The sequence below is a fragment of the Passer domesticus genome, chromosome 7, assembly GCF_036417665.1.
Source record: "Passer domesticus isolate bPasDom1 chromosome 7, bPasDom1.hap1, whole genome shotgun sequence".
NCBI classification, from domain to species: Eukaryota; Metazoa; Chordata; class Aves; order Passeriformes; family Passeridae; genus Passer; species Passer domesticus.
This window is the reverse complement of record NC_087480.1, coordinates 18,496,672-18,519,957: the sequence shown is the minus strand read 5'-3', so window position 1 is coordinate 18,519,957 and position 23,286 is coordinate 18,496,672. Positions and strand designations below refer to the sequence as shown.

At 52.9% G+C, this 23,286-nt stretch overlaps 2 protein-coding genes across 2 annotated transcripts; one reads left to right on the top strand and one right to left on the bottom strand.

Moving 5' to 3' along the window:
- Positions 1-2,123: 2,123 nt before the first annotated feature.
- LOC135304105 (putative threonylcarbamoyl-AMP synthase) lies at positions 2,124-9,056 on the bottom strand. Its single transcript, XM_064426357.1, has 9 exons — positions 8,756-9,056; positions 8,520-8,612; positions 7,832-7,936; positions 7,146-7,255; positions 6,153-6,347; positions 4,819-4,981; positions 3,458-3,623; positions 3,225-3,319; positions 2,124-2,620 (listed from the first exon to the last, which is right to left on the bottom strand). Exons 1-9 carry the CDS (start codon positions 8,775-8,777, stop codon positions 2,535-2,537), a joined length of 1,035 nt encoding a protein of 344 aa, XP_064282427.1. The 5' UTR covers positions 8,778-9,056; the 3' UTR covers positions 2,124-2,534.
- A 7,939-nt stretch (positions 9,057-16,995) lies between these two features.
- LOC135304183 (cis-aconitate decarboxylase-like) lies at positions 16,996-21,742 on the top strand. The gene is made up of 5 exons (XM_064426387.1): positions 16,996-17,041; positions 18,145-18,332; positions 19,300-19,392; positions 19,787-19,992; positions 20,824-21,742. Exons 1-5 carry the CDS (start codon positions 16,996-16,998, stop codon positions 21,740-21,742), a joined length of 1,452 nt encoding a protein of 483 aa, XP_064282457.1.
- Positions 21,743-23,286: the final 1,544 nt, after the last annotated feature.

The window sequence follows — 23,286 nt, the reverse complement described above, 5'->3', positions numbered from 1 at the left end:
GTCACCAGAACACTCATGAGATGCAAGTGCCAAAGTGAGAAGCCCACACTAGGGTGACTGTTTGGTTGGGGTTTTTTTCCTCTAACATAATTTGTTTGTTTCCTTATTCAGTAAATGATAAAAACTCCATTACTGCATAAAATTTTACACCCCTGGCTCAGACACCCATAAGTACAGACAGTTTATTGATTTCCTTGTGCTCTGCTGGGAAGGAACTCTTGACATACATTTTATGAGGAAATACTAATTCCAGTTCTCCATGAAATGAAGTGGTAAACCCCTGTAATTTTCTTATCTTGCCCCACTTATGAATTCTGGAATCTGTTTCTATTGTCCTCCCGATTTTCCATCCAATGCTTTCCTCAAGGGCTGACACATCTCAGGCTCCCTTTACCTGCTGCAGAGCACCAGAGGTAACGTTTCCATCCTTGCCTGGATTTACGAGATCCTGGCTGTTTGGTGTGAGCAGTGAAGGGACACTTGGGGAGCTCCACACCCTTCCCTGGAGCTGGCACCTCCCATGGCACCAACATGGAGATGGTCTAACGCAGTCCCAGATCAGAAGTCAAGAAGGGACCTTCTCCTTTTCTATTTTCTCGGGGTTTTTCTGCCGTTCCAGCAGTTTATAGCCAATATTAACAAACCTCACTTGCTCAGGAAGTTCAAGTCGTTTGTCAAGCATTAAGGTGTTTAAACATGAGAGGAGTCCCGTGTTGTGGGACTTCACCACATGCCTTAAAGTTAAGCCTCTGCTGGGTGGTGATGAACCTCAGCTGGCACTTACATCCGTGTATTGAATAAGTGTTTATCACACAACCGTGGAATGGTTTGGCTTGGAAGGGACCTGGAAGCTCATCCCCTTCCACCAGCCCAGGTTGTTGAGCTGTCCTAAGGCATGTGCAGGGAGGAGAGCCTGACGAACTTCCACTTCCAGATGCTGGCACGGGCTGGGAAACCACAGGAGCTGGGAATGCCCAGCTGGGCCCGGGTGGGTTTGCAGGGTCAGGAGGCTGCGGGGTGAAGGGGAGCCTGTGTTCCATCCCAGGAACGGTGCCAAGGATCTCTGACCGGGAGTTTGGGGAGCTGCTGGGATGAAACAACATCCGTGACCTGGAGAAGGAGGGAGAGCTGCTATTTATGGCGACTTCTGAGTGCAAACGGGATGGCAGCACCAGCTGGACAACAAGGGCAGCGCCAAAGCAAGCCAGCACCCTCGGGCTGGAGCTGGTGTTGACATGTCAGAAACAAGGCCTGGGTGGAATCCAGCCCCAGGGCTCCCAGATTTTCCTGCCCAGCTCCCACAGCAGCATCGGGTGAGCAGGTGGGATGTGGCCTGAGGGAGAATTCCATGAGCAAGATGCTTCAAAACAATGATAAGGAGCAAGAGAAGGGAAGGGTCTTGTCCCCTGGGCAGTGGGAGGTGGGACTGTGGCTGTGCCAGGGGAATGACCTCCCTGCCCAGAGCAGGAGGGAGGAGAGGGAACAACGACAGGGAACTGGCAGAGGTCTCCCACTTGGACAGTGCCTCCAGGATGGGGAAAAACATTACAGAAAATCTCCAATCTGTCACGCACCTCGCAGTGTTTTGAAGCCTTCGGGTCTAACTCATTGCTTCCTTTGTTGAGGTTTGTCTTGAGTGATTGGTTTCCCTCATCCCTGGCTCCCCCTGGGGCTTGTTTGCTTTGGGAGAGAGGGAGGTTCAGTTCTCTGCTCTTGGCAGAAACCTCTGCCCCTCCACAGCGCCGAACACAGGGACAGGGGTGGGGACAGCCCTGGGGACTTGTGTGGGGACAGCTCTGGGGCAGCAGCACCCAGCCCAGGAGCAAGGTGTTGGAACGAGATGATCCTGAGGATCCCTTCCAACCCAAGCCAGCCCATGACTCTGAGCCCTCGGCAGCCCCCAGCTTGGCCACAGATGTTCATGGATGTTCCTCTGCATTTCCCAGGAGCTGAGTGCCCTGGGATGAGCTGGGAGTGGCCAGGAAGATGGCAGGGAAGGAACGGGGTGAGTTACTTGCTGCAAGCCCTCTGTCAGAATTGCACCTCACTTTATTTACTTCTTCCTCTGGTGTTTAGTCATGGAGCTTTGCCAGTTTGGGAGGATGAGGAGCTCAGTGGAGATCAAACGAAACACAAATCCTTCTCCTTATGTTCCAAAAAGAGGATTTATTTAGTGGGGTTAGGATTTCAAAATACACAGATGTGAGTGTTGTGGAGGAGGATGCACAAACATTGTGTTCACAGTCCAATGCACTGCAGAAACACAGGAGCTCTGGGAGTTCCTGCAGTAAATCATCAGCTCCTGGGCAGCTCTCCTGGAGATTGCAGGCACTTACTGGGGATAAACAACAAATCACTGCAGAAGGTCCCAGGAGAGGCCCCAGCTGGGGAAGTGCTGTCGTTCCCAAGGAGGTAAGATCAGATCGGAGAAGGAATGGCTCTCCCAAGGCCATGTGCTCCAGCCAAACATGGGACACCTCGTGTTTTTAGGGAGAGCAGACTCTGTTCCTTTGCTCAGGGAAGGTTCCTTCCATTCAGACCACACTGTTCTTCACTCTTTCAAAGATCTGCATCACTTTTCCAGCTGGGATGCAGCCTTCCCGCACGATGGTGATGCCACCTTCCCAGAGGGAGAATGAGCAAGTCAGGACAATCCCCAAAGTGGCACAGAAAGGAACGTGAAGGAACATCTCGCACCAGCAAAGCCACTCAAAATAAACTCGTGTGGAAGGACCAGAAAGTGAAACCACCGATGAACACTGACCTCACACTTTGTTCAAGGGTTTGGTTTTCCACTAATGAATCCCTCTCAAATGTCAGCCCAGAGCCACCCAGGACACCTCAGCGTGTGCTGCTGCATCACTGTGGGCAAGCTCCTGTACCACCCTTGTTGTGCTGGGCCAAGGCAGCACCCAGCCCTCCTCCAGCAGCACCCAGCCCTCCTCCAGCAGCACCCACCCTCCCACTCAGAGCATTTCCACCCTGACAAGGCAGATTTTCCTTGCACAACTGTGTTTGTCCTCCTGCCTTGCTCCCTGTCAACACAGAGGTCCTCCCAGGACATCTTTTGTTTGTTTCCCTTCATCAACATGTTTGCAAATGTCCAGGCACTCAAGAGCTGTTACTCTTGGAGCACGCTGTGCTGCCAGACTGATACTGGGAAAGGCATGGAAGCCTCCCAGGAAAACGCCACTGCTGACACCAAGGGCGGGTCTCACACTCACTTTCATCAATCTTGGTGCAGTTGACCACAGTGGACGCCACCACCTCGTCAGACTCTCCATCACAGAGAACACCCTCCAGCTTATGGCCAAGGCGCCTGTGGGGCAACAAATAGCAACAGCCCTTCACAGACCGTGCTGTGACCTCGTGCTGAGCTCCCCTGGGTGCAGGACACCAAAGCAAGGCCTGCCAGCACTGAAGCAGGAGGGTGGCACTGCCAGCGAGCTGTACTCACGAGATGACCATGTTGTGGTGGGTGCTGTCCACCTCCCCGCTGGGGTTGGCCGAGGTGATGGCCAAGGGCCCGGTCATGTCGATGAGGTGCACCAGGACCGTCAGGTCAGGGACTCGGATCATGATGCTGTCCTGGGTTCCCACCCTGCTGTATCCTGCTCCGACCCCTGGAAGGACAGGCAGAGGAGGTTGGCAGAGGCACAGCTGGCACAGCCCCTGTCGTGGCACCAGGGGGGATTCCTGCTTCCTTTGGAAGTGACCCAGCTCCATGCACCCAACTAAATGTGTCTTTGTGGGTGTTCCTGAGCAGAAATCTGTGAGAGCAGAGGCACAGTTTGGGGTCCAACTGGGTAAAAAGGAAATGATTCACAGCTGGAGACATCACAGCTGTTTCCACGGACACAGGATCTCCCTATATCCCAAACTCTGACTTCCTGTGACCTCTGCCCACCCTCCACCACCTTCCTCTGCCTGTTAAATGTGGTTAACTCAGAATCACTGAATCCACTGAGCTGGGAAGGACCCTTGAGATCATCGAGTCCAGCCTGTGACCCAACACCACCTTGTCACCCAGGCCATGGCACCAAGTGCCACGTCCAGGCTTTCCTTAGACACCTCCAGGGATGGGGACTCCAACACCTCTCTGGGCAGCCCCTTCCAATGCCCAATCACCCTTTCTGGGAAGATTTTTTTTCCCTAATGTCCAACCGAAACCTCCCCTGGTGCAGATTAAGGCTGTGCCCTCTCCTCCTGTCTTCTCTGGGAGAACAGCCAGATCCCTCTGGCTCTTCCCTCCTGCATCAGGAGTTGTGCAGAGCCAGAAGGGCCCCCCAAGCCTCCTTTTCTTCAAGCTGAGCCCCTTTCCCATCTCCCTCAGCTGCTCCTCACAGGATTTGTTCTCCAACTCCTCCAGTTCCCTCATTCCCTATTTCCCAGGAGCCAGGGTTGAGGTGAATCATCCCAGTGCTCACAGTGCCTGCCTGTGTCTGTGTGGGGGGAGGCAGAGGTGATGAGCAGGGATGACCATCAGAACCCTCTCATCTCCTGGACACTGCTCCACCCTGGCTTGCTCATTCCCAGTCAACAGCGGGGGGCTTGGGAGAGGGACCCTCCCAGGCTGAGCAGCCTCCCTTGCCTCTGGTTAAAGAGCTCATCCTGCTGGCTCCCACTCTTGATGAGTCATTCCAGCTGATTAACACCCTCTGCTAAACATCCACCAAAGCATCCCGGAGCTCCAGCGGGGATTTCTTGGAGAAAATGACCAGAATTTCTCCCCATCCCATCCCAAAGGGTGTTGGGATTGCAGACCTGCCGTGCTGAAAACGTGAAAGGGGGACAGAAGGGTTGTGCTGCTCATCTCACCCAGCTTCTTCAGCCACTCTCCCTTCTGGATAATGCAGCCAATGCCACCGGGATAAACGTTTTCCATGAATTCCCAGAGCAGCGGGCTGATGGGCGGGGCAGCTGCTCGCAACTGCTCCAGGTTGGAAATAAAGATGCAGATGGGCTTCTCTTGAGGCCTGTCCTGAAAAAACAGAGAGGGAAGACAGATGAAGAGGGAAAGTTGGCCTGCAGAACCTTGAAGCCTGCTGGAATGCTGGTTTGTGTGTTTCCCAGGGAGCAGGAGCTCCAGGCAAGGAAGATGCTGTGTCTGCACAAATGCTGAGCTGTAATGGATGCCACAGCTCAGATCTGCACGTGCAGATTAAAGAGGAGGCAGAGCAGCAGCCTGCCCTTGGAAACTTGTGGGATGCATCCAATTCCCTGTTTAAGCACATCCATCAGTTGAACAGTGATGTTCCACTCAGTATCAGCGTTTTTAGGATGTTGCACACCAGGGGCCTGATTTTTCCAAACTTCTGCTGGTGTAAACCAAGGTCAAACACACCAATTTGTGATGGGATAAGGGATGGAGAGCTCAGCCTCCTGCAAACCACCGTCTCCATTATCACTCCTCCAGAGCTTTGGAAGAAGCTTGGTGAAATAAGTTCGGTGTGAAACCAGCAGTGGAGATGGAGGGGAAATAAAACAAGCTCGCAGAGCAGTGTCATTTCAGTCCTCAACTGACATCAGCTTCAGTGGGGCCAAATGACTCAGGAGCTGGGCACGTATTTACATTCTGTTTGTATTCTCTCATCGGCAGGGAAGGTCAGCACTGGCACCAGGGCAGCGCAGAAGAGACGGCCTTTGTGCCGCTGCTCGCGCTTGGGGCCAGCTGAGATCGTCTGTTATGGTTATTTCTCCAGGCTAGCCAGGAAATTGCCTCATGGACAGCAGACAGGGCCAGGCTGCAAAAGCTGGATTGAAGCTGCAAACTCTGGGGCTGGTTCCAGCACTGAATGGCTCCAAAAGTCTGGGGGAATGTAGCCCTGGGATTCTGATTCAGCACTTCGCGAGGCACAAACACAGGTTTGGACCCATTTGTGAGTGGCTGTTCCTGTTTGGGGTTGTGCTTTGTCCATCCCCAGGGATGTCGCTGCCTGATTACCAGTGCTCCAGCCTGTACAGAGGGGCTGTACCCTGGGTCACTCAGAAAATGGTCCCTGATGTTCTGGTGTGGCTGTCCATGAACTCTGCCCATGGTCACCTCCTGAGTCTTGGGATAACCTGAAACCAGGGGCTCCCCTTTCTGCTTCTGCAGAAACTCGTGGACAGGACACAGAGCCAGGTAAGCAGAGACATCCCTGAATTCCCACCTTGATCCTGTAGACCTTCTCGATGGCCTGAGGGTGCTTGCAGGAGGCTGCCAGGGCATACACGGTGTCTGTGGGGACCCCACACACGGCCCCCGTGTTCAGCAGCTCCGCGATGGTCCTCAGGCCACTTGTGAGGTGGGACTTGGGGCAGACACAGGGCAGGGGATCCGCCCTGTCCTTCTTGGAGCTCTGGACCTGCCAGGAATCAGGAGGTAGTGAATAAGCAAATATATGGAACACAGGGCAGGATTGCACCCACCTGAATGCAGGGATCCACCATGCCGTGATCCCTTGGCCATCCTAAAGGCAGCACCTCTAGGAATGCTTCTCCCAAAGCAGGGGAGGGAATTCCAATTATTAAAGTCAAAGAGAGCAGCTTGGGGTGGATGTTTCAACTGCCAATGCCTTAAGTTAGAGGAGATGAATCCCACCCAGCACAGCTCCCTGGAGAAATGGCTGCTCTCCAAAGTGACCTAAAGAAACTGTTCAGGAATCCAAAATCCAGAACCAAGATGGATTTTCAATTCCCATGAAACACTGATTTAATGGAAATGTTTCTCTGCAGCAGGAATTGGAGCTGGCAGATCCATCACCCTGGATAGGGAGAGTTGCCCTAGGCACACACATCAGAGGGCAGAAAAAGTTTGAAGCTAAGAAAATATGGGGAATTCTTGTTGTCCGGTCTGGAAAATTTGTAAGTTCCCTGTTTCCAAGGTTATGGCTTTAAAACTCCAGTCTATGAGGAATTCTTAGACTGGGGATGGCTGATTCCCCAGGAGCAAGGTATGTCTTGTAAATATCCTTGTCCTTTCTCCAATGTTATTGCTAATGGAAGAGAGCTCATTTCCAGCTCACAGCCCCCTACAAAGGGACCAGGACTCTGAACAGCACTGAAGGATTCAGCAGAAGAGAAATTCCACAGGAATCTGCACTGAAAGCCCCAGAACATCCCCTCTGAACAAGGAAGCTACACCAGCATCCAAGATCTCTTACTGTGAGCAGAGGAGGTCCCATCATCAGGAGGTCCTTCCCGAACATGCAGTTGGTGAGAGAGGCTGCGGCTCCGTAGAAGCAGATGGCACTGAGGATGCTCAACACCACAACTGGAAAAAATCCCAGAGTCAGAGGCAGGAAGGGCGATTGAATCCCCATCCCTGGAGGGATTTAACAGTGTGGATGTGGCACTTGGGGACAGGGTTTGTCAGTGCTGTGGGGATGGTTGGACTCAGTCACTTGGATTTCATGGTGCTGTGATTCTATTCTGCAGTGACAAAGTCCTGGTGGAAAAGCTCCCACTAATCCCCTTGCTAAAGCCCTCCATGGAATTAAAACTTCAATTGTCACTTGCAGCAAAGCCAAGGCTTCAGCAGAACTACAGCCACTGACAGCTGTGGCATATCCAGCTCATCCCACACCTCAGGAAACATCCACTGGGAAGCAGAGCTGGACAGAACCTCTAGAGGTGCTCTGATCCAGCAGTACTGTGTTTATTTGGAATGTCAAGACCCTGGGGGTGATAGGAGGAAAGGTTTCCTTCTCCAGTCATGCTTGCACACACCCCAGCTTTCCAGGGAAAGAGGAACACCCTGGCTGATTTTCCCACACTGCTCCCCAACCCAGGACCCAGTCCCTGCACCGTGAGGGTGAAGGTTTAATGTCCACGTTCCCCTAAGGCTCACTTTCAAATGGCAAAGGGAGGTTCTCCAGTGTAAAGAGCAGAAAACAAACGGTCAAGAGCTCCATGGCCAGGGTCAGGCAGAGCAGCACCACGTTAAAAGAGGAAGCTGTGGAAAGAAACACAAACAAGAGGGATCCACATCAAGCACGGCGCATAAAATGTCCATGAACCAGCAGAAGAGTTCCTAAATCAACTGAGGCTTGTTTGATTAAACCGAGCAGCCCCAGCTCTGATTTCCCTGTTGGTGAAGGAACAAAGAGGCACAGCCAGGGTCTGTTCAGCCCTCAGGTTCCACAGACACCCTGCCAAACCCTTGATCTGCCAGGACACTGTGCTCACATGGAAAACACTTCTCTGGCAGCCCAGCAGGTTCTGATTTACACCAGCTGGGCTGGAGTGTGGCTGTGGCTTGGTGCCAGTGGCCCAGTGCGTCGAACACTTTCACCTGATTTGATCCTTTTATTTTCTTTGAAATGTTCTTCCATTCCCTTGGGGCTGTTTCTCCTAAGCCCAGCTCAGCTTCTGTTACTGGCTGTGGGCAAAACATCTTCGTTCTTGCTTAATCAGAGCGACAGGCAGAGCCTCGCCTCGCTCACTGGTGCATCTCCACCAGGGAGCAGTCACAGGAGGATTCATGATCTGACCCCAGATGCCCCTCAGTAAACATCCCACGTGGTTCTGAGACTTACCCAAAATGATTAAAAAAGCATTGAGCACCAAAAAGGCAACGGAGCCAGCAGTGAATCCCTCGGTGTGCCCCGCCCTGATGTCCAGCAAGTGGCCTGAAACAGGAGCAGCACATCTGGTTACAAGCAAACCACAAAGAGCAGCATGACAGGAGAGTGGCAGGAGAGTGGCAGAGCCTCAGCTGGGATTGCCACAGCTCCAGCTGTTGGACGGTGGCCTCCCAAAAACCCTCCCTCACCGACACCCGCTGCTTCTGCCATGCAAAGTATTTGAGGTATTAACTGTGGGGCTGGTGATGGTTATCCAAAAAAAGCTCTGGATTTTACTTCCAGCTTGGAATGCTCAGGGCCTGGCTGGACACTTCAGCAGCTCCTGCCACACGTCCCAAGCCACAGCTTTAACTGTCCCCACAGGTGCTCGTTTTAAGAGCTTTTGGCATGGAGGCTGTGTGAACACTCTGCCCACCTGGAGCAAAACACAGCTTTTAAAAGCCAGGCTCAGCTGCTGAGAGCTTCTTTAATGGCTGTGACCAGCTGGGTTAGAATTCTCCAGGCTCCCGAAGGAGAAATCCAGAACCTGGAGTCTCTCACTGCCTAAAAGTATCTCCTGTGTTGTTATTCTGAGATAACAGCCCAGAGCCAGCCCTGTCTCACAATGTTTTTGCAGGGAAATCTTGGCTTTTATTGGAGTTGGAGGCACAGCTTGGACTCCTGGAACTGAGAGCACCAAGTGCCTGCAGCAATGGCAACCGAGTGCAGGCTGGGGTGATTGGTGAATTATCTTTTTCCAGTGAGCAATATCAGTAAACCTGATGTCACTGACTCTCCTGAAGGAAGGAATTCCATCAGAGAAAGCAATCTGGGAACACCCCTTTAACAGGAACCATCCTGTGCTTTACCTGCCAGGCGCAGCCACGTCCAGGCTGCCCAGAAGGCAGCATAGCAGAAGGGCAGCACAGACCCAAACCTCTTCCCGCCCTGCACCTGGATCCGGCACACGAACAGCTGTCCCAGGGCTCCGGGGATGAGCACGGAGGGGATGGAGAGCTGCTGCCTGCCCGGAGCACCCACGCTGCCCTGGAGGGCGGCAGCTGCAGCCAGGCCATTGCAGATGTAGAACAGTGAGTCCGGCACGGCAGCGCTGGTGCCGCTGGGGATGTCCTTGGACCTCGAGAGCCAGCTCTGGACAGCCCCCAGCATGGCCTGGAGAGCCGAGCTGGGCACGGCCTGGGCGCCCACGGGAATCAGAGCCTTCTCCCCGATGGAGTTGATGAGGCTGGCGAAGGCGGCGTACAGGGAGAGCGCGGTGCAGAGGCTGCAGGCGGCCCCCAGGAAGGGCCGGGCGCCGGGCAGCGGGATCTGGTGGATGAAGGCCAAGGTGAGGAGGATGAAGGAGGCGTTCTGCAGCATCTCCAGGGTGTCTTTGTGGATAGACATCAAAAACAGCAGGCAGGCAATGGCCAGGAAGAACCACGCTCCAAACATTCCCAGCCTGCTGTCCTGAGCTGCAGGCAGCCCGAGGAAGGTGGTGAGCACAAACTCCTCCCAGGACATCACCAGCCAGAGGAGGCTGTGGACACCAAACTTGGTGGTGTGGTAGCCATCCCCTCTGAGGTAGCTGTAGAAGCTGGAGAGCAGCTGGCAGCTGGAGATGATGGAAATCCACGCTGCCCCCACACAGAATGTCTTCATGTACCCAAAGAAGTAAAAGGCAAATATAAAGGGTGACACGGTGTCGCAGATGTTCCCCAGGGCCATCGGCTCTGCGTACTTGGTGTTCTTCTTCTTTTCTTCCCCGAGGGCCTTGGAGGAGCTTTTCTGTGCCGATCCCAGCAGCAGGACGTTGAAGAGGGGGTGCCCAAAGCCGGGCAGGACGTACCGCTGGGTGATGCCCTTCAGGAGCAGAGCCACAGCCCCGTACAGCCCGCACAGGACGATGCCCAGCTCCAGGACCCCGGACACCACCAGGGCCCAGTCCCCGAAGAGCGCGACCGCCTCGAAGCCCAGGGCCAGCGCGATGGCCCCGAAGATGAAGGGCATGATGTAGTTGACGGTGGCCGAGCAGAAGGACAGGATGAAGGAGATGGCAATGTAGGCCACCAGCCCGGCCACGGAGCTCTGGCTGGCCGAGAGCAGGGCTGTGCCGCTGGCCGGGAGCTGGCTGGCGTTCCCAGAGGGGAGCGTTGTGTTCTCCAGGGAGGGATACGCGGCAGACAGGACCTTTGTGGCCCCATAGCTGCTCCACAGAGCAGAGAAGGTGAGGAACGCCGCGCCTCCAAGGTGGTCATACTTGCGGAAGGCGAGAAATCCGGCCAGGAGCTGGACAAAGCCTCCAATCAGGATGAGGTGGACACCTGAGAGACGCAGGAAGGAGTCAGGTGTGAAGCCAAGTACAAAAAGGAAGCTGTAGGGCACACCCCACAGCAGGTCCCATGGCCTTCCTGTGAGCAGCCTTGTGGCCTCTGTCTGCCCCTCTTCCCAACTTTATGGGAAATTTCCCTGTGTGGCCCCTAAGCCCCTTGGCTCAGTGTGGTGAGCAGGCCCCAAGGACAGTTTGGATCTAGCAGGGAATGGCACAGAGAATATTTGGCCCAGTGGCTGGGGAGGGAGGAGCAGCCATCCCCAGGAGCACACCGACCTGCACAATGGACACAGCCCACATTTCCCCACCGTCCCACCAGTGGTACCCATTGGCCCATGGGGATGACCCTCAAAGAGCACAGGGGACGTTCAGCCGCACCCACACCACCCTGAGCAGCAGCACCCACCTGCCAGGACCTGCTCTGCTGCCCGAGGCGCGAGGCCGGTGCTGGCCACGGCGAAGTTCTGCAGGCACAGCAGGAAGGCGCTGACCACGTTGCCCAGCAGCCCCAGCACCCCCGGTTCGCTGTAGAAGACGGCGGCGAAGCCCTCGGCGCTGGCCATGGCCCTTCCAGACAAAACAGCAGAGTCGGCCCTCGCCCCCACAGCCTCCCCGGCCGTGCCCCCTGCTCCGGGCTGGGGCACCCGGCCAGCCTGCAGAGCCGTGCCCGGCCCCGAGCAGGGACAGGCTGGTGACAGGCTCAGGTGTTTCCATGTTCCTCCCCGCTCCTCGCTGCAGACAAAGGCTCCATTCAAAGCACCACTTGAGGTGCCTACTTTCCACAGCCCTATCCAGAAAAAACACACACAACCTATTTAGGCGACCAGGATTCCTGGCAAAAACATGTTTAGGTGCCCCAAAGCGCTGCAGGTGGTGGTGATGGTTGCTGTCCCCTCTTCTCCAGGCTGCTGGAGATGGAGAGGCATGAATAGCCCAACACAAACCAACAAACATCCAGACGAAACCCACAAGGTATTTTTGAGCCGTTCCAGGACGTTTCTTATCCACTGTTGCAGACAAACAGGGCAGGCACGGTGCACACACACACACAGTCTCCTTTCCAGATGGAATTTTCCAGCTCCATCCCTTTCTTGAAACCCCAGTGACTAAATAGGCTATTTTCAAACCCTTCATATTTCTCCCATGAACTCGTCTGTTTGCAGGCAGCCCCCACATTTCCACTCCTCGGCACTCCTGGGTACCAGGAGCTGAAGTTTTCTCTCTGGAGGGTTTTGTTGGGAAACAAAGATGAAAATAAAACAGCAATGTTCTTGTTATTTGGGTATTTTTAGAATATTTGGTGAGCTAAAAAAGCTGGAAAGGGAGAAGGTGATGTATTCTGTTCTCAGCCATTCCAAAGAACCCTTTGGAAAGGGAGGAAAGCACCACTATTGTTAGGGGGAGTGAGGAGGAGGGAAGAAGCACCATCCAAAGAAAAATAATAACAAACCTAAATCCCAGGATCACACAAATCCTCAGCCCAAATTTACATTTTACAAACATCAGTACCCTCTGGACTCTCTTGTTCTGCTAAAAACCTCGTGTTTTCCTCTCTCCATTTATTCTAAAGGATGTCACTTCCCCAAAGGAAGAAGGCTGAAGGATAAATCTACTCCGACAGCTCCAAACTGCTTTGGCAACCTCAACTCTCATCAAATAAGGAAAGGCTAAAAACCTCCAAGCAAAGCTTGGGGAGCAATGAATTATTCAATTACTTGGTTGTGCTAAAGGTTGGAATATTGGCTTCAGAGAGGGAGATGCACCAGATCCCAGTTCCCAGGGAGGAATTCTCCCTTTTCCCACCAGGGCACTGCCTTTCAGGAGGTCCCAAGGAATGCTGTGCCCTTGCGCAGAGCTGAGCCTGTGGATTCCATGATTTTGTCTCTTTTGTTGTTTTAAATGACACTTCTATATAAAGAAGCAGTTTGGTTTAAGTGGTTATACTTGGAAACGAGCCACAAAATTAAGCTCCTCCAGATGTTTTGCCCTGAAACAGCCCAGGCAGTGGCTCAAAGGCACACTCAGAGCCCCTGCTTGGAAGAGGGTGAGCTGGGATTTGGGAGGGAGCTGGGCTGGCCAGGTGACTCCTTGGCTCTCAGCAGTGGGTTTTAATCTGCCAGAGCTCATTTTGTTGGTGTTTTCTGCATAACAGACCTGCAACAAAGAGCTGGGAGGGAAGGAGACACAACTCACAGGGATGTTTTCCTCTTCTTCCAGTGCAGACGTGGGGGAAGGGAGGAAGACAAGCAAGAGAACATGCTGTCAGGCTAAGGAGGTGTAAAGGGCAAGGATGTGAGAGGATCCAGCCCAAGATGTGGAAAAGGAGGAGGAAAAGGTTTGGGGTTGGAACCAGCTGCAGCTGAACCTCCTGCTCACACCTGCCCCCACACACCAACCCAGACTCGTGGTCCCTGCCCTGAGACACCAGGAACAATGTCCCTGGGCATTGTCCCTGCCTCAGTTTCCTGCAAGGTCAGGACACAACAAACCAGGAAAATCCCCCTGGTGCTGTCTCAGGAGCAGCAGCACCAGAACGCCGAGGGCTGCCCTGAGCTGGATAAAGGAGGCCCAGCAGGGGAACCTCCAGGGGGGTTCTGATCAAACATGCCCAGGTTTGGCCCTGGGACAACCCCACCCATGGGTGCTGCCACTGTCCTTAATGCTGTCATTTCCCCACAGATTTCACCCTGGTGGTGCGGCAGGATAACATGGGGCTGTGCAGGAGGCAGGGGGCAGATGGAAAATCCCTCTGTGCCGGGTGGGATTAGAGGCTCTCTGCACACCCGGGGCACCAGCAGCACAGCCACTGTCCAGGGAACCAGGGGTGGAGATGTCCCCATGCCGAGGAGGCACCTCTTCACCTGGGTGCTGCCTGGGAGCTGCATCTCCCGGGGGGATTGGGCAGCCCGGGATGAGCCTTCCCTGCTCAAATCCCTGGTGCAGCGAGGGCAAAGCCAAAGCCACACCCTCCCTCATCCTGCCCCCTCCGCCTTCTTTCCTCTCCCTGCTTTCCCCCACATCCCTCACCCTGGGGGCTGCAGGGATGCTGTGGGAGCTCCTCCCTCCCTCCTGCCCTCGGTCACCTCGGAGCTGCATGGGACAGGCTCTGGACACCACTTCCTTCCCTCCCTGCTGTCCTCACAGCAACTCCCCTTCACCCCCTGCCAGGAAAGGTCATTCCCATCTCATCCCGTTTCCATGGGGCTGTCAGGTTTGCAGGAGTCTCTCTGTGAATCCCACAGCTGCTGCTGCTTCTCCGTGACCAATATTAACCAGAATATTCCAGGGCACGGGCATTCCGTCCCCAGGAGGCTGGAGCAAGGCACCCCACGCCATGGGACAGATCTGCAAACACCAAACCATTCCATTTTCACTCATCCCCGGGGCACCTTGCCATTAGTTTTCCATCCCACCTTGTTAGTGATAACAAACATTCACAGAGCTCTGAGGAAATGCTGCTTCTCTCCAGATAAACATGGAAAGAGAACAAAATTCATTTTGGACAAACACACAGCGAGATGAACAGTGCACAGCCACAACACACAGCTGGATTTCACATCACAACCCTGCCTCTCCTCTGGTGCAAACCACGACAGAATTGCCAGGGATACATTGCTACAACAAAGGTCTGCATGGGGGTTAGTAAAAAATCCAATTTTAAATAAAGGTGTGTCCCTCCAGGCTGTTACTCTGCCCAAAATAATTAATGTCCCCACGTTCAACTGATGAACAAAGCAAAGAGCCGTGGCACTCCCCACAAAATCCAAACATTGCTTTGGGAACGAAGGCTCCCGGTGTTCCCTGGAAGCTCCAGGGTGCACTCCCAGTTCAGTGACCCAGCAGAGCTGGAGATGGAGAAGAAGGAGAGCTGGGAAAGACTCAGCCAAACACCCAAACGCTGAAGGTATTCAAGAAAAGCATCCAAGAAAGCCACCACTGCCTCACTTCTGCCTCTGCAGCTGGGATTTACCTGCTTTGGTGACACTTCAGCTCAATGGGAGGATGCTCTTGTCCCTCTCATTTCCTGGTGAATCTCACTTTTATAGTCCTCCTCGGGAGGAGGAGCCTGGAGCCAGTTGCTTCACCCATTGGCACCTGTGGCACTTTGGAGACAGGAGTTTCCTTGAACCTTGTCAGTTATTGTCTGAAATCTTTATTTATTTCCTGAAACTGGGGGTGTGGGGAGGGGGGGTTACCCTTCTGTCCAGCAGGGACAAACCACCCCTCCTCACGGATTCCCCCCACCCTCTGGCTCCCCAGGGGCTGATGTCATCCCCCTGGAAATTCAGTTGCACAAAACAGAAAGCAAATTGCCTTTTGGACGCAGATATAAACCCTGCCACCAGCACCTTCCAGCCACACACCTCTGCCTCCCTTGAGCCGAGCACACCGAGCTGGGAAAGGCACTGGGAAAAGCAGCCACCAGCATGGTCTACTCCACCTTCCAGGTAAAACTCTTCCATGCAAACCCTCCCCATCCCTGAGCTCGCCTTTGGCACTTTAAAGAGAAAATGTCGCTTTCCTCCCCTGGTCCAGCTGATCGTGGCACTAAACGGGAACCTGCCCCAAAATTAACAAATTCCAATGGTTTTCACAGTCACTTAATTCAGCTACTGACCTTTTCCTGCCATTCTGCTCCTTTCATGTGTCCCAGACACCCCCTGGGCTGTGCCACTTGGGGGTTGTTGTTGTTGGGATGTGCTCCGTGGGCTCTGCTCCCTGTGCCCACTCCGAGCTGGTGCCACTTGCTGCAGGATCTCGTGGCAGGGCTGAAAGGCTCTGCTGCCCCTTCAGCTGTGTGGCTTTATTTCCCTGGATGTTCTTGGCATCCCTGCTGGACGCAGCTTAGGAAAATATTTTTTTCCCTCCTTTAAATATGTCGTTACTTTTACGTGCTCGTTTGATCTGTGAGTGTCTCACGATGAGAGGCACAACCAGGAAAACTGCTCCGAGAAGCCTTCCAGCAGCTCAGTGACAAATTCCCTCTCTGTGTCTCTCCTCTAGAAATCCCAGAAGTTCTTGGCAAGCTCTCGGCAAGTCCACAAAACTGCTGCCCACGGTTTGTATCTGTATCTATTCCCCATCCTTTCCTAGTGGGCACCCCTGAATAATTGCTGGAAAAGAAGCTGCTGGGCTGAGCACGCCAGGAGAAATCCTCAAATTCTTGGAAGGAAAAGCTTCCAGATGTTTGGGGGTCCTGTGGTGTTTCTTGCCCTTGGGGATAAAAATGTGGATTGCTAGTCCTGTGCTAAATCAGATCTTTAACTGGTTTAGAACCAGACTTTCCAAATTCTTTGGCCACAAATGTAAGATGTTGAAAGGATGGCTCAGATCCTTAACTCCTCCACTTGTCACTGCTTCCTACTTACACCTGATCCTGCCCTGGGCATTGCCTGGAGACGTTCATGGATCTCTTTCTGTGGCTCCAGCACTGCCCACCTTTGGATAAATTAATCACAACTTGGCCGTGTAGACACTTGGTCTATTTTGTCTCAACTTGGTCTAAGTTTGTCTATTAACTGACCTTAAAATATGTTCTTGGTCTATTATGTTTATTAACTTCTTTCTAAAAGTTTTCTTGGTTTAATATAAGTTTATCAACTTATTTTAAAAAGAGCTCTTGGTCTATTGTAAGTTTATGATAGGTTTATGAAGTAATTTTAAAATATATTCTTAGTTTATTATCTCAATTTATTTTAAAATTAGTTATTTACAATAAATGCAAGTAATGTTGTTTAATGAGACCTGAGGACAAGAGAAATAATAATCCACAGGGATTTATTTGGTCTTGTATCAAATTTAATTTTTTTACGAAGTCCTGCCATAGCAGGAGGAAAACCCCGGGGTCATGGAATGCTTTTAGCTGAAGGGTTAAAAAACCCCGCTGCCTGCTGAGGTGACAAAGAGCATTTGATGGCGGGAGGAAGCAATCCAGTTTTTCTGGGTGCTGGGTGATGGCAGCAGATTTTCCTGCAGCCTCTCCAAGCCCTGACATCACCGCTCCGGCTCCGGGGGACCCGGGCTGGGCTGGGCAGCGGGTCCGGAGCGCTGAGTGCCGGGATTCCCGCAGGAACGCGGTCCCCGGGAGGGGAATGCTGTCCCGGCGAGTCAGGCGTGATGGCATTCCCAGCTGTGTTTACCGGAGCCTCAGACCGGGCTCGAGGTGAGCCCAGCCTGAGCCAGCGCTCCGTGAGTCACTGATGTGACATTTCGGGATGAATCCAAACTAGCGATATTAGGGAATGGTCATTTCATTAATTGCCCTCTTTGCTGCTCCAAAAACAAAGCCTCCTGTGTACCTGCCGATCTGGATGAGCTTTACTCTTGGTGCAAAGTATTTTTTTTTGGGACGTTAATTCATCTTTTATGTCCACCTGTGTGTGCACCCCCACATCCACCTATGAGTAAATGTATGGATTTGCCATTCTGCAAATGTTGTCCATGTAGAATTTTATTTTTCCTGCTCTCCTGTGCACTCTCAAATTAACAGTATAAATTGTAATGGGCCATAACAATTTCAATTCTATGAGTTATAAATATAATTATATTCATTATATTCTGTATTCTAATAATAGAATTATGAATAATTTTATAGATTATAAATTATTATATAAATTACAAAAATATTATATAAACGTAATATATAATAATTATTTATACATATATAATCTAAATAAGGCACTGAAATTAAAATATACAACAGACACAGATTGGGTGTTTTCCATAGAATTTTAACTCACTTTTAATGATTGGCATAATTGGAGTACATAGGGCTTAAGAGCTTTGGTGGCTGAGTCAAGACACTTCAGTGTCTTTTAGGATGAAACACCTGGATAAATCCAGGTTTTGGGTCTAGTCCTGCTTTCCAAAACATTATGGAAGCTTTGGATTTCTGTGGTCCATTCCTGTTTGGCTTTCCTCTGGATGAAGGGACATCATTTGTGTTGGTCCCTCCCAAGAAATGGTTGTTGGAACCCCAAAGTGAGGGGGCTCTGAGATTTCTCCACCTGAACCTTCTGGAAGCCACCCCATCTGTGGAATATGAAATTTTATGTATAGATCCTATGGAATCAGAGAGTACCCAAGGCAGAAGGGAGCCATGGGGATGATGAATTCCAGCTCCCTGCCCTTGCAGGGCTCCCCAGACTGACCCAGCTGGCTCAGGGGTGCAGCTCCCTGGGCCTGGTGACACCAGGGGCGTGGAGCTGCGGCTGCAGCGCAGGGCTCACCGCTGTCCCTGTCCCCTCCCTGTGCCCTGTCCTGCAGTGGCAGCCCGGAACGCCCCTGAGGACACGGTGACCAGCAGCTTCGCCTCGTTCATCCGCGCGGCGCGGCCCGAGCACCTGTCCCAGACCGTGCGGCAGCGCAGCAAGAGGATGATCCTGGACAGCATCGGCGTGGGGCTCGTGGGCAGCACCACGCGCGTCTTCGACATCGCCCTGCGCTACTGCCGGGTAGGGACAGCCCCGCCACTGACACTGCCGCCACTGCCACTGCTACTGCCACTGCCACCAACACTGCCACTGATACAGCCACTGCCACTGCCACCGCCACTGCCACCGCCACTGCCACTGCCACTGCCACTGCCACTGCCACTGCCACTGCCACCGCCACCGCCACTGATACAGCCACTGCCACTGCCACCAAAACTGCCACCGCCACTGCCACTGCCACTGCCACTGCCACTGATACAGCCACTGCCACTTCCACCAACACTGCCACTGCCACTGCCACTGCCATTGCCACTGCCACCAACACTGCCACCAACACTGCCACTGCCACTGCCACTGCCACTGCCACCAAAACTGCCACCGCCACTGCCACCGCCACCGCCACTGCCACTGCCACTGCCACTGCCACTGCCACCTCCAGAGCTGATCCCAGCCCCTGCTGGGGCTGGTGGTGGCTGGAACCATCCCCGCTCCCTCTGATGCCTTGTGAAGGCTGACCTAGAACAGAGACTAGACTGAGTTAAAGAATAAAGTAGGGGTTTATTCGGAGGTCCCAACAGATCCACCTTGGGCAGCACAAGAGCCCAGCCAGGGCTGCACCTCAGGTGAACCAAAATGGGCACAAAGTGCATGACCAGCCACACGGTCCCACACCTCTATGAGCCTTGGTCTACCAGCACACAGGAGTCAATTGCCCAACTACAGCCCCAGCCTACGAAGTCCCAACTTTCCTGCTTTTCTCTCTTCAGCCCATGTTGTTTGTGCTCTTGGGCCTGAGATTTGGATCATGTGTCCTTGGTCCCCAGCTAGAGCAGGAATTGTTTTGTCTCCCTGCTCTGTGCAGAGCTCACCATCCCCTGATATGAAGCCCAGAGCCACACACTAAAGCAGCACAGAATCTGAAAAACTTAAAGGCTAAAACCTGTGGCATCAGCTCCAGGGCTTTCCTGACATTCCCTCCTTCCCGCAGGAGCTGTACTCCTCCATGGCCGTGAGCTCAGTCTATGGAAAGCCAGGAGTGAAGCTCTCCCCGACGCTGGCTGCCTTCACCAACGGTGTGGCGGTGAGGCTGGATTTTCCCAGGGATCTGTGCTCCCAGATTTTTCAAGGGGGATTTGTGTTCCCGGATCTTCCAAGGGGGATTTGAGCTCCAGCTCTTCCAGGGGAATCTGTGCTCCCAGCTCTTCCTGGGGAATCTGTTCTCCTGGTTTTTTCCAGGGGGATCTGTGTTCCTGGCTCTCCCAGGGGAATCTGTGGTGGCAGGAATTAGCATTCCAGGAAACAGAGTGGTCACTGAGGGTGCAGAAGCCGGGAATCTCCTGGCTCTTGGAGGAGCTGAACCACCCCGTGGGGACACTGAGTGGAGGCTCTGGCAGAAATTCCTCAGGAATACCAGCAGGGAGCCCTCATTCCCTCAGCATCCAGCCAGCACATTCCCATCTCTGTTTCTCTGGCAGACTCATTCCATGGATTTTGACGACACCTGGCACCCTGCCACCCACCCCTCTGGGGCTGTCCTGCCGGCTCTCCTGGCAGCTTCCCAGATGCTCCCTCCAAACACCAAACCCAACGGCCTGGATTTTCTGCTGGCCTTCAACGTGGGCCTGGAAGTGCAAGGGAGGCTCATGCACTTCTCCACTGAGGCTCATGACATTCCCAAAAGGTAAAGCTCCTGTTCTTTGCTGAGAATGAAAAGTGTTGATGAGTCTGGGCTTTAAAATGTTCATTTAGGTTAAGCCAAGTTTCAGTCCAGTTTAATTTAGCTTTACCCGAGCGTAAAACCTTACTGAAAGCCAAATGCCAGAGATGATTGCACCATGCACTTATTTGGTGATTTCCAGAGATTTTGCCTCAAAAATAACCCTCAGGAGGACTCCCAGGGACTCTGCAGTGCCATCTCCTGACCCAGACAGGGCAGGATCGCAGAACCAAACAGAGTTTGGTGGTGGGTGCAGCTCCTGGGCCAACTGCTGCCACCAGCAGTGCCCTGGTGTGATCCAAAGAATGGAATCTTCCAGGAACTGTTCCCTTGGGTGTGTTTGAGGCTGAATTATTTGTCTGAGGGGTAGAAAGTTTGGTTGTGTGGACACAGACCATGGCACCTCCTGGAGAAAGTTCAAATTGCTTTTTGGAGATGCTAGTTCACCCTGAGGTTTTTGAGGTGTTTCTGAGGTTTCAAGGATAAACTCAGTTTTTAGACTAAATTTATGTTAATTAAATCTAAATTTAGAGTTAAACTAATATGCAGTGAAACTCTGATTTAAAGTTAAATTATTAATTAAAATTTAACCATAAATTATTAAAATTTAACCATAAATTATTAAAATTTATGGTTAAATTCTGAGCCAGGTGAATCCCACCCGCATGAAAACCATGAGGGAGTTCCACTGGCTGATGGGCCCCTCACTTGCCATTAATTTTTCTGTGGGAGGGGTCCTTTGGTGTTCCCTGTGCCAGGCAGCCAGGGCTGCCCATTCCTGCCGTCCCCCTGCAGGTTCCACCCTCCCTCGGTGGTGGGCACGCTGGGCAGTGCCGCGGCCACGGCCAAGCTGCTGTCCCTCAGCTCGGCCCAGTGCTGCCACGCCCTGGGCATCGCCGCCTCCCTGGCCGGGGCACCCATGGCCAACGCCGCCACCCAGGCCAAGCCGCTGCACGTGGGCAACGCCACCCGCCTGGGCTTGGAGGCCGCTCTGCTGGCAGGACGAGGGATGGAGGCCAACCCCTTGATCCTGGATGACATCCCGGGCTGCTCGGGGTTCAGCGCCTTCTACAGCGTCTACCAGCCCAAACCGCTGTCCGCGCCCGGCGAGCACCACGAGTTCCTCCTGGAAAAGCAGGACATTGCCTTCAAGCGGTTCCCAGCGCACCTGGGCATGCACTGGGTGGTGGATGCTGCCTTGTCTGTCCGGAACCTCTTCATCAACCACGCGGGGTCCTTCTCCCCATCCCTGATCCGCACCATTATGCTGAGGATCCCAGTGTCCAAGTACATCAACCGGCCTTTCCCCAGCTCGGAGCACCAGGCGAGGCACTCCTTCCAGTTCAACGCCTGTGCTGCCCTGCTGGACGGTGAGGTGGGCCTGGGCTCCTTCTCTGAGAGCAGCATCCACCGGCAGGAGCTCAGGGAGCTGCTGGACAAGGTGGTGGTGGAGCACCCTGAAGACAACGTGGCCAACTTTGACAAGATGTACGGAGAGGTGGCCCTGCTCCTGCACAGCGGGGACGTGCTGACGGGCAAATGTGACACTTTCTATGGGCACTGGAGGAAGCCCCTGAGCAAAGAGTCGCTCCTGAAGAAGTTTCGATCCAACGCCTCCCACGTGCTTCCAGAAGAAAAAATAGAAGCCATCATCACTCTGGTGGACAACCTGGAGGACCTGACAGACAGCTCCCAGCTGGCCTGCAGCCTGTGAGGGGACAGCATGGGGGCTTGGTGAGGGGCTTGTCCTGGCAAAGCTGCAATTCCTTTCTTCATTGGTGCTTTCCTACTGATTCCCAAGGGCAGGGAAATTCCCACCCCTTCCAGTAGATAATTCCAAAAGAACCCACAAGGCAGAAGGAGTGTGTGTGGGTTAACACACAGAGTAAACTTCGACTCCTGTATGGTGCTGGCTGAGGAGCTGAAAATTCACCACAAGTATAAAAAAACTCCCATGGAAATCTCTGAGAATCCTGGGGTATCATCCAGTTCTCCAGAAGGAACAGTGCCTGTGCATTTTTTACAGCTGGATTCCGAGCTTATTCTGTGCAGAATGCCTGACTGCTGAGTCTGGGAAGAAGAGGAGGCCCAGCTGCAGAGCCTGTGCTTTTCTTAGTGCTCCTCTGGGCACTTTTGGGATCAGGGTCAGGCAATCCCACTGGCCACAGGAGAAATCCATCTTTGTTGCAAACAGCCCTACCTGCAGAACTCTCCAGCTGAGAGGGATTCTTTTCCTTCCCAGTGAAAGCCTCCTGTTTCTCCAACCCATGGGCAGTGTTTTCCACTTCTCTGTGTGCAAATGATGGTTTGAGGACCCTTGAGACCTGGATGTCTTTCCTGAAGGTGAGACAGTGGTTAAATTAGGAATCCTACATCAGTTCTACACGCTGAGGTTGATCCCTGCCCATCCCAGGGCTGTCCCACCCCTCCTGGCTTTCCTAGACTTTCCCAGGCACCTGTTCTGAGCTGGCTCACAGGTTTCTCTGGGAGGTGACTTGGGCACATACACTGTGACTCCCATTGAGAAACTCCTGTTTCCCTCCTGTGAGAGGAAGGGAAGCGCATTGAGACTTTGCTCTTAACTCATCTTTCCATGAAAATGTTTGACATCTGGAATCTGTGCTCCTGAGCAGCCATTCCCTGGAAGGCTCCTTCTCCTGCACCCTCCCTGAGTGGTGAGATGGAGAACTCATCATTTCTCCACATTAAACACTGTGATTGCTGATCCAAAGAGCTCCTTTCCAATATGATCATGATAAAATTGTGGAATCTACTGTGGGAATCAGTATTCAAGAGGGATGAGATGGGAGCAGACAAGAAGGAAGATCCTTTTTCTTGCTGGTCATGGTTTGTGCAGGGAATGAACCATCCAGAAGAAAACTGTTTTCCCACCTCTCTTCATCCACTCTCTCCCACTGTCCAATATTCACAATGAATCTTGCTGAATAAAGAATGGAATTAAATTAATTTTCTCCATAAAAATTTAATGCTGTGTTATGTAAACCACCCATTTAAATTGGAATACTGACAATACAGAGGCTTTTCCAATAGACGGGGAGCCCAGCAGAGGTTGGGACAGGGACAAATGCAATGCTGGCCTGTGGCCAGTGGTTCCTCCAGGTGAAAACATTGAGCCCCACAGGTTCTTTCTCCCAGAGACAAAAACAACCATCAGCCAGCAAAGCCTCCGGTGCTCCAACACCATCACTCCAAGAGAAGTTCCTCCATCATCCACACATTCCAAATACTTGCTAAATT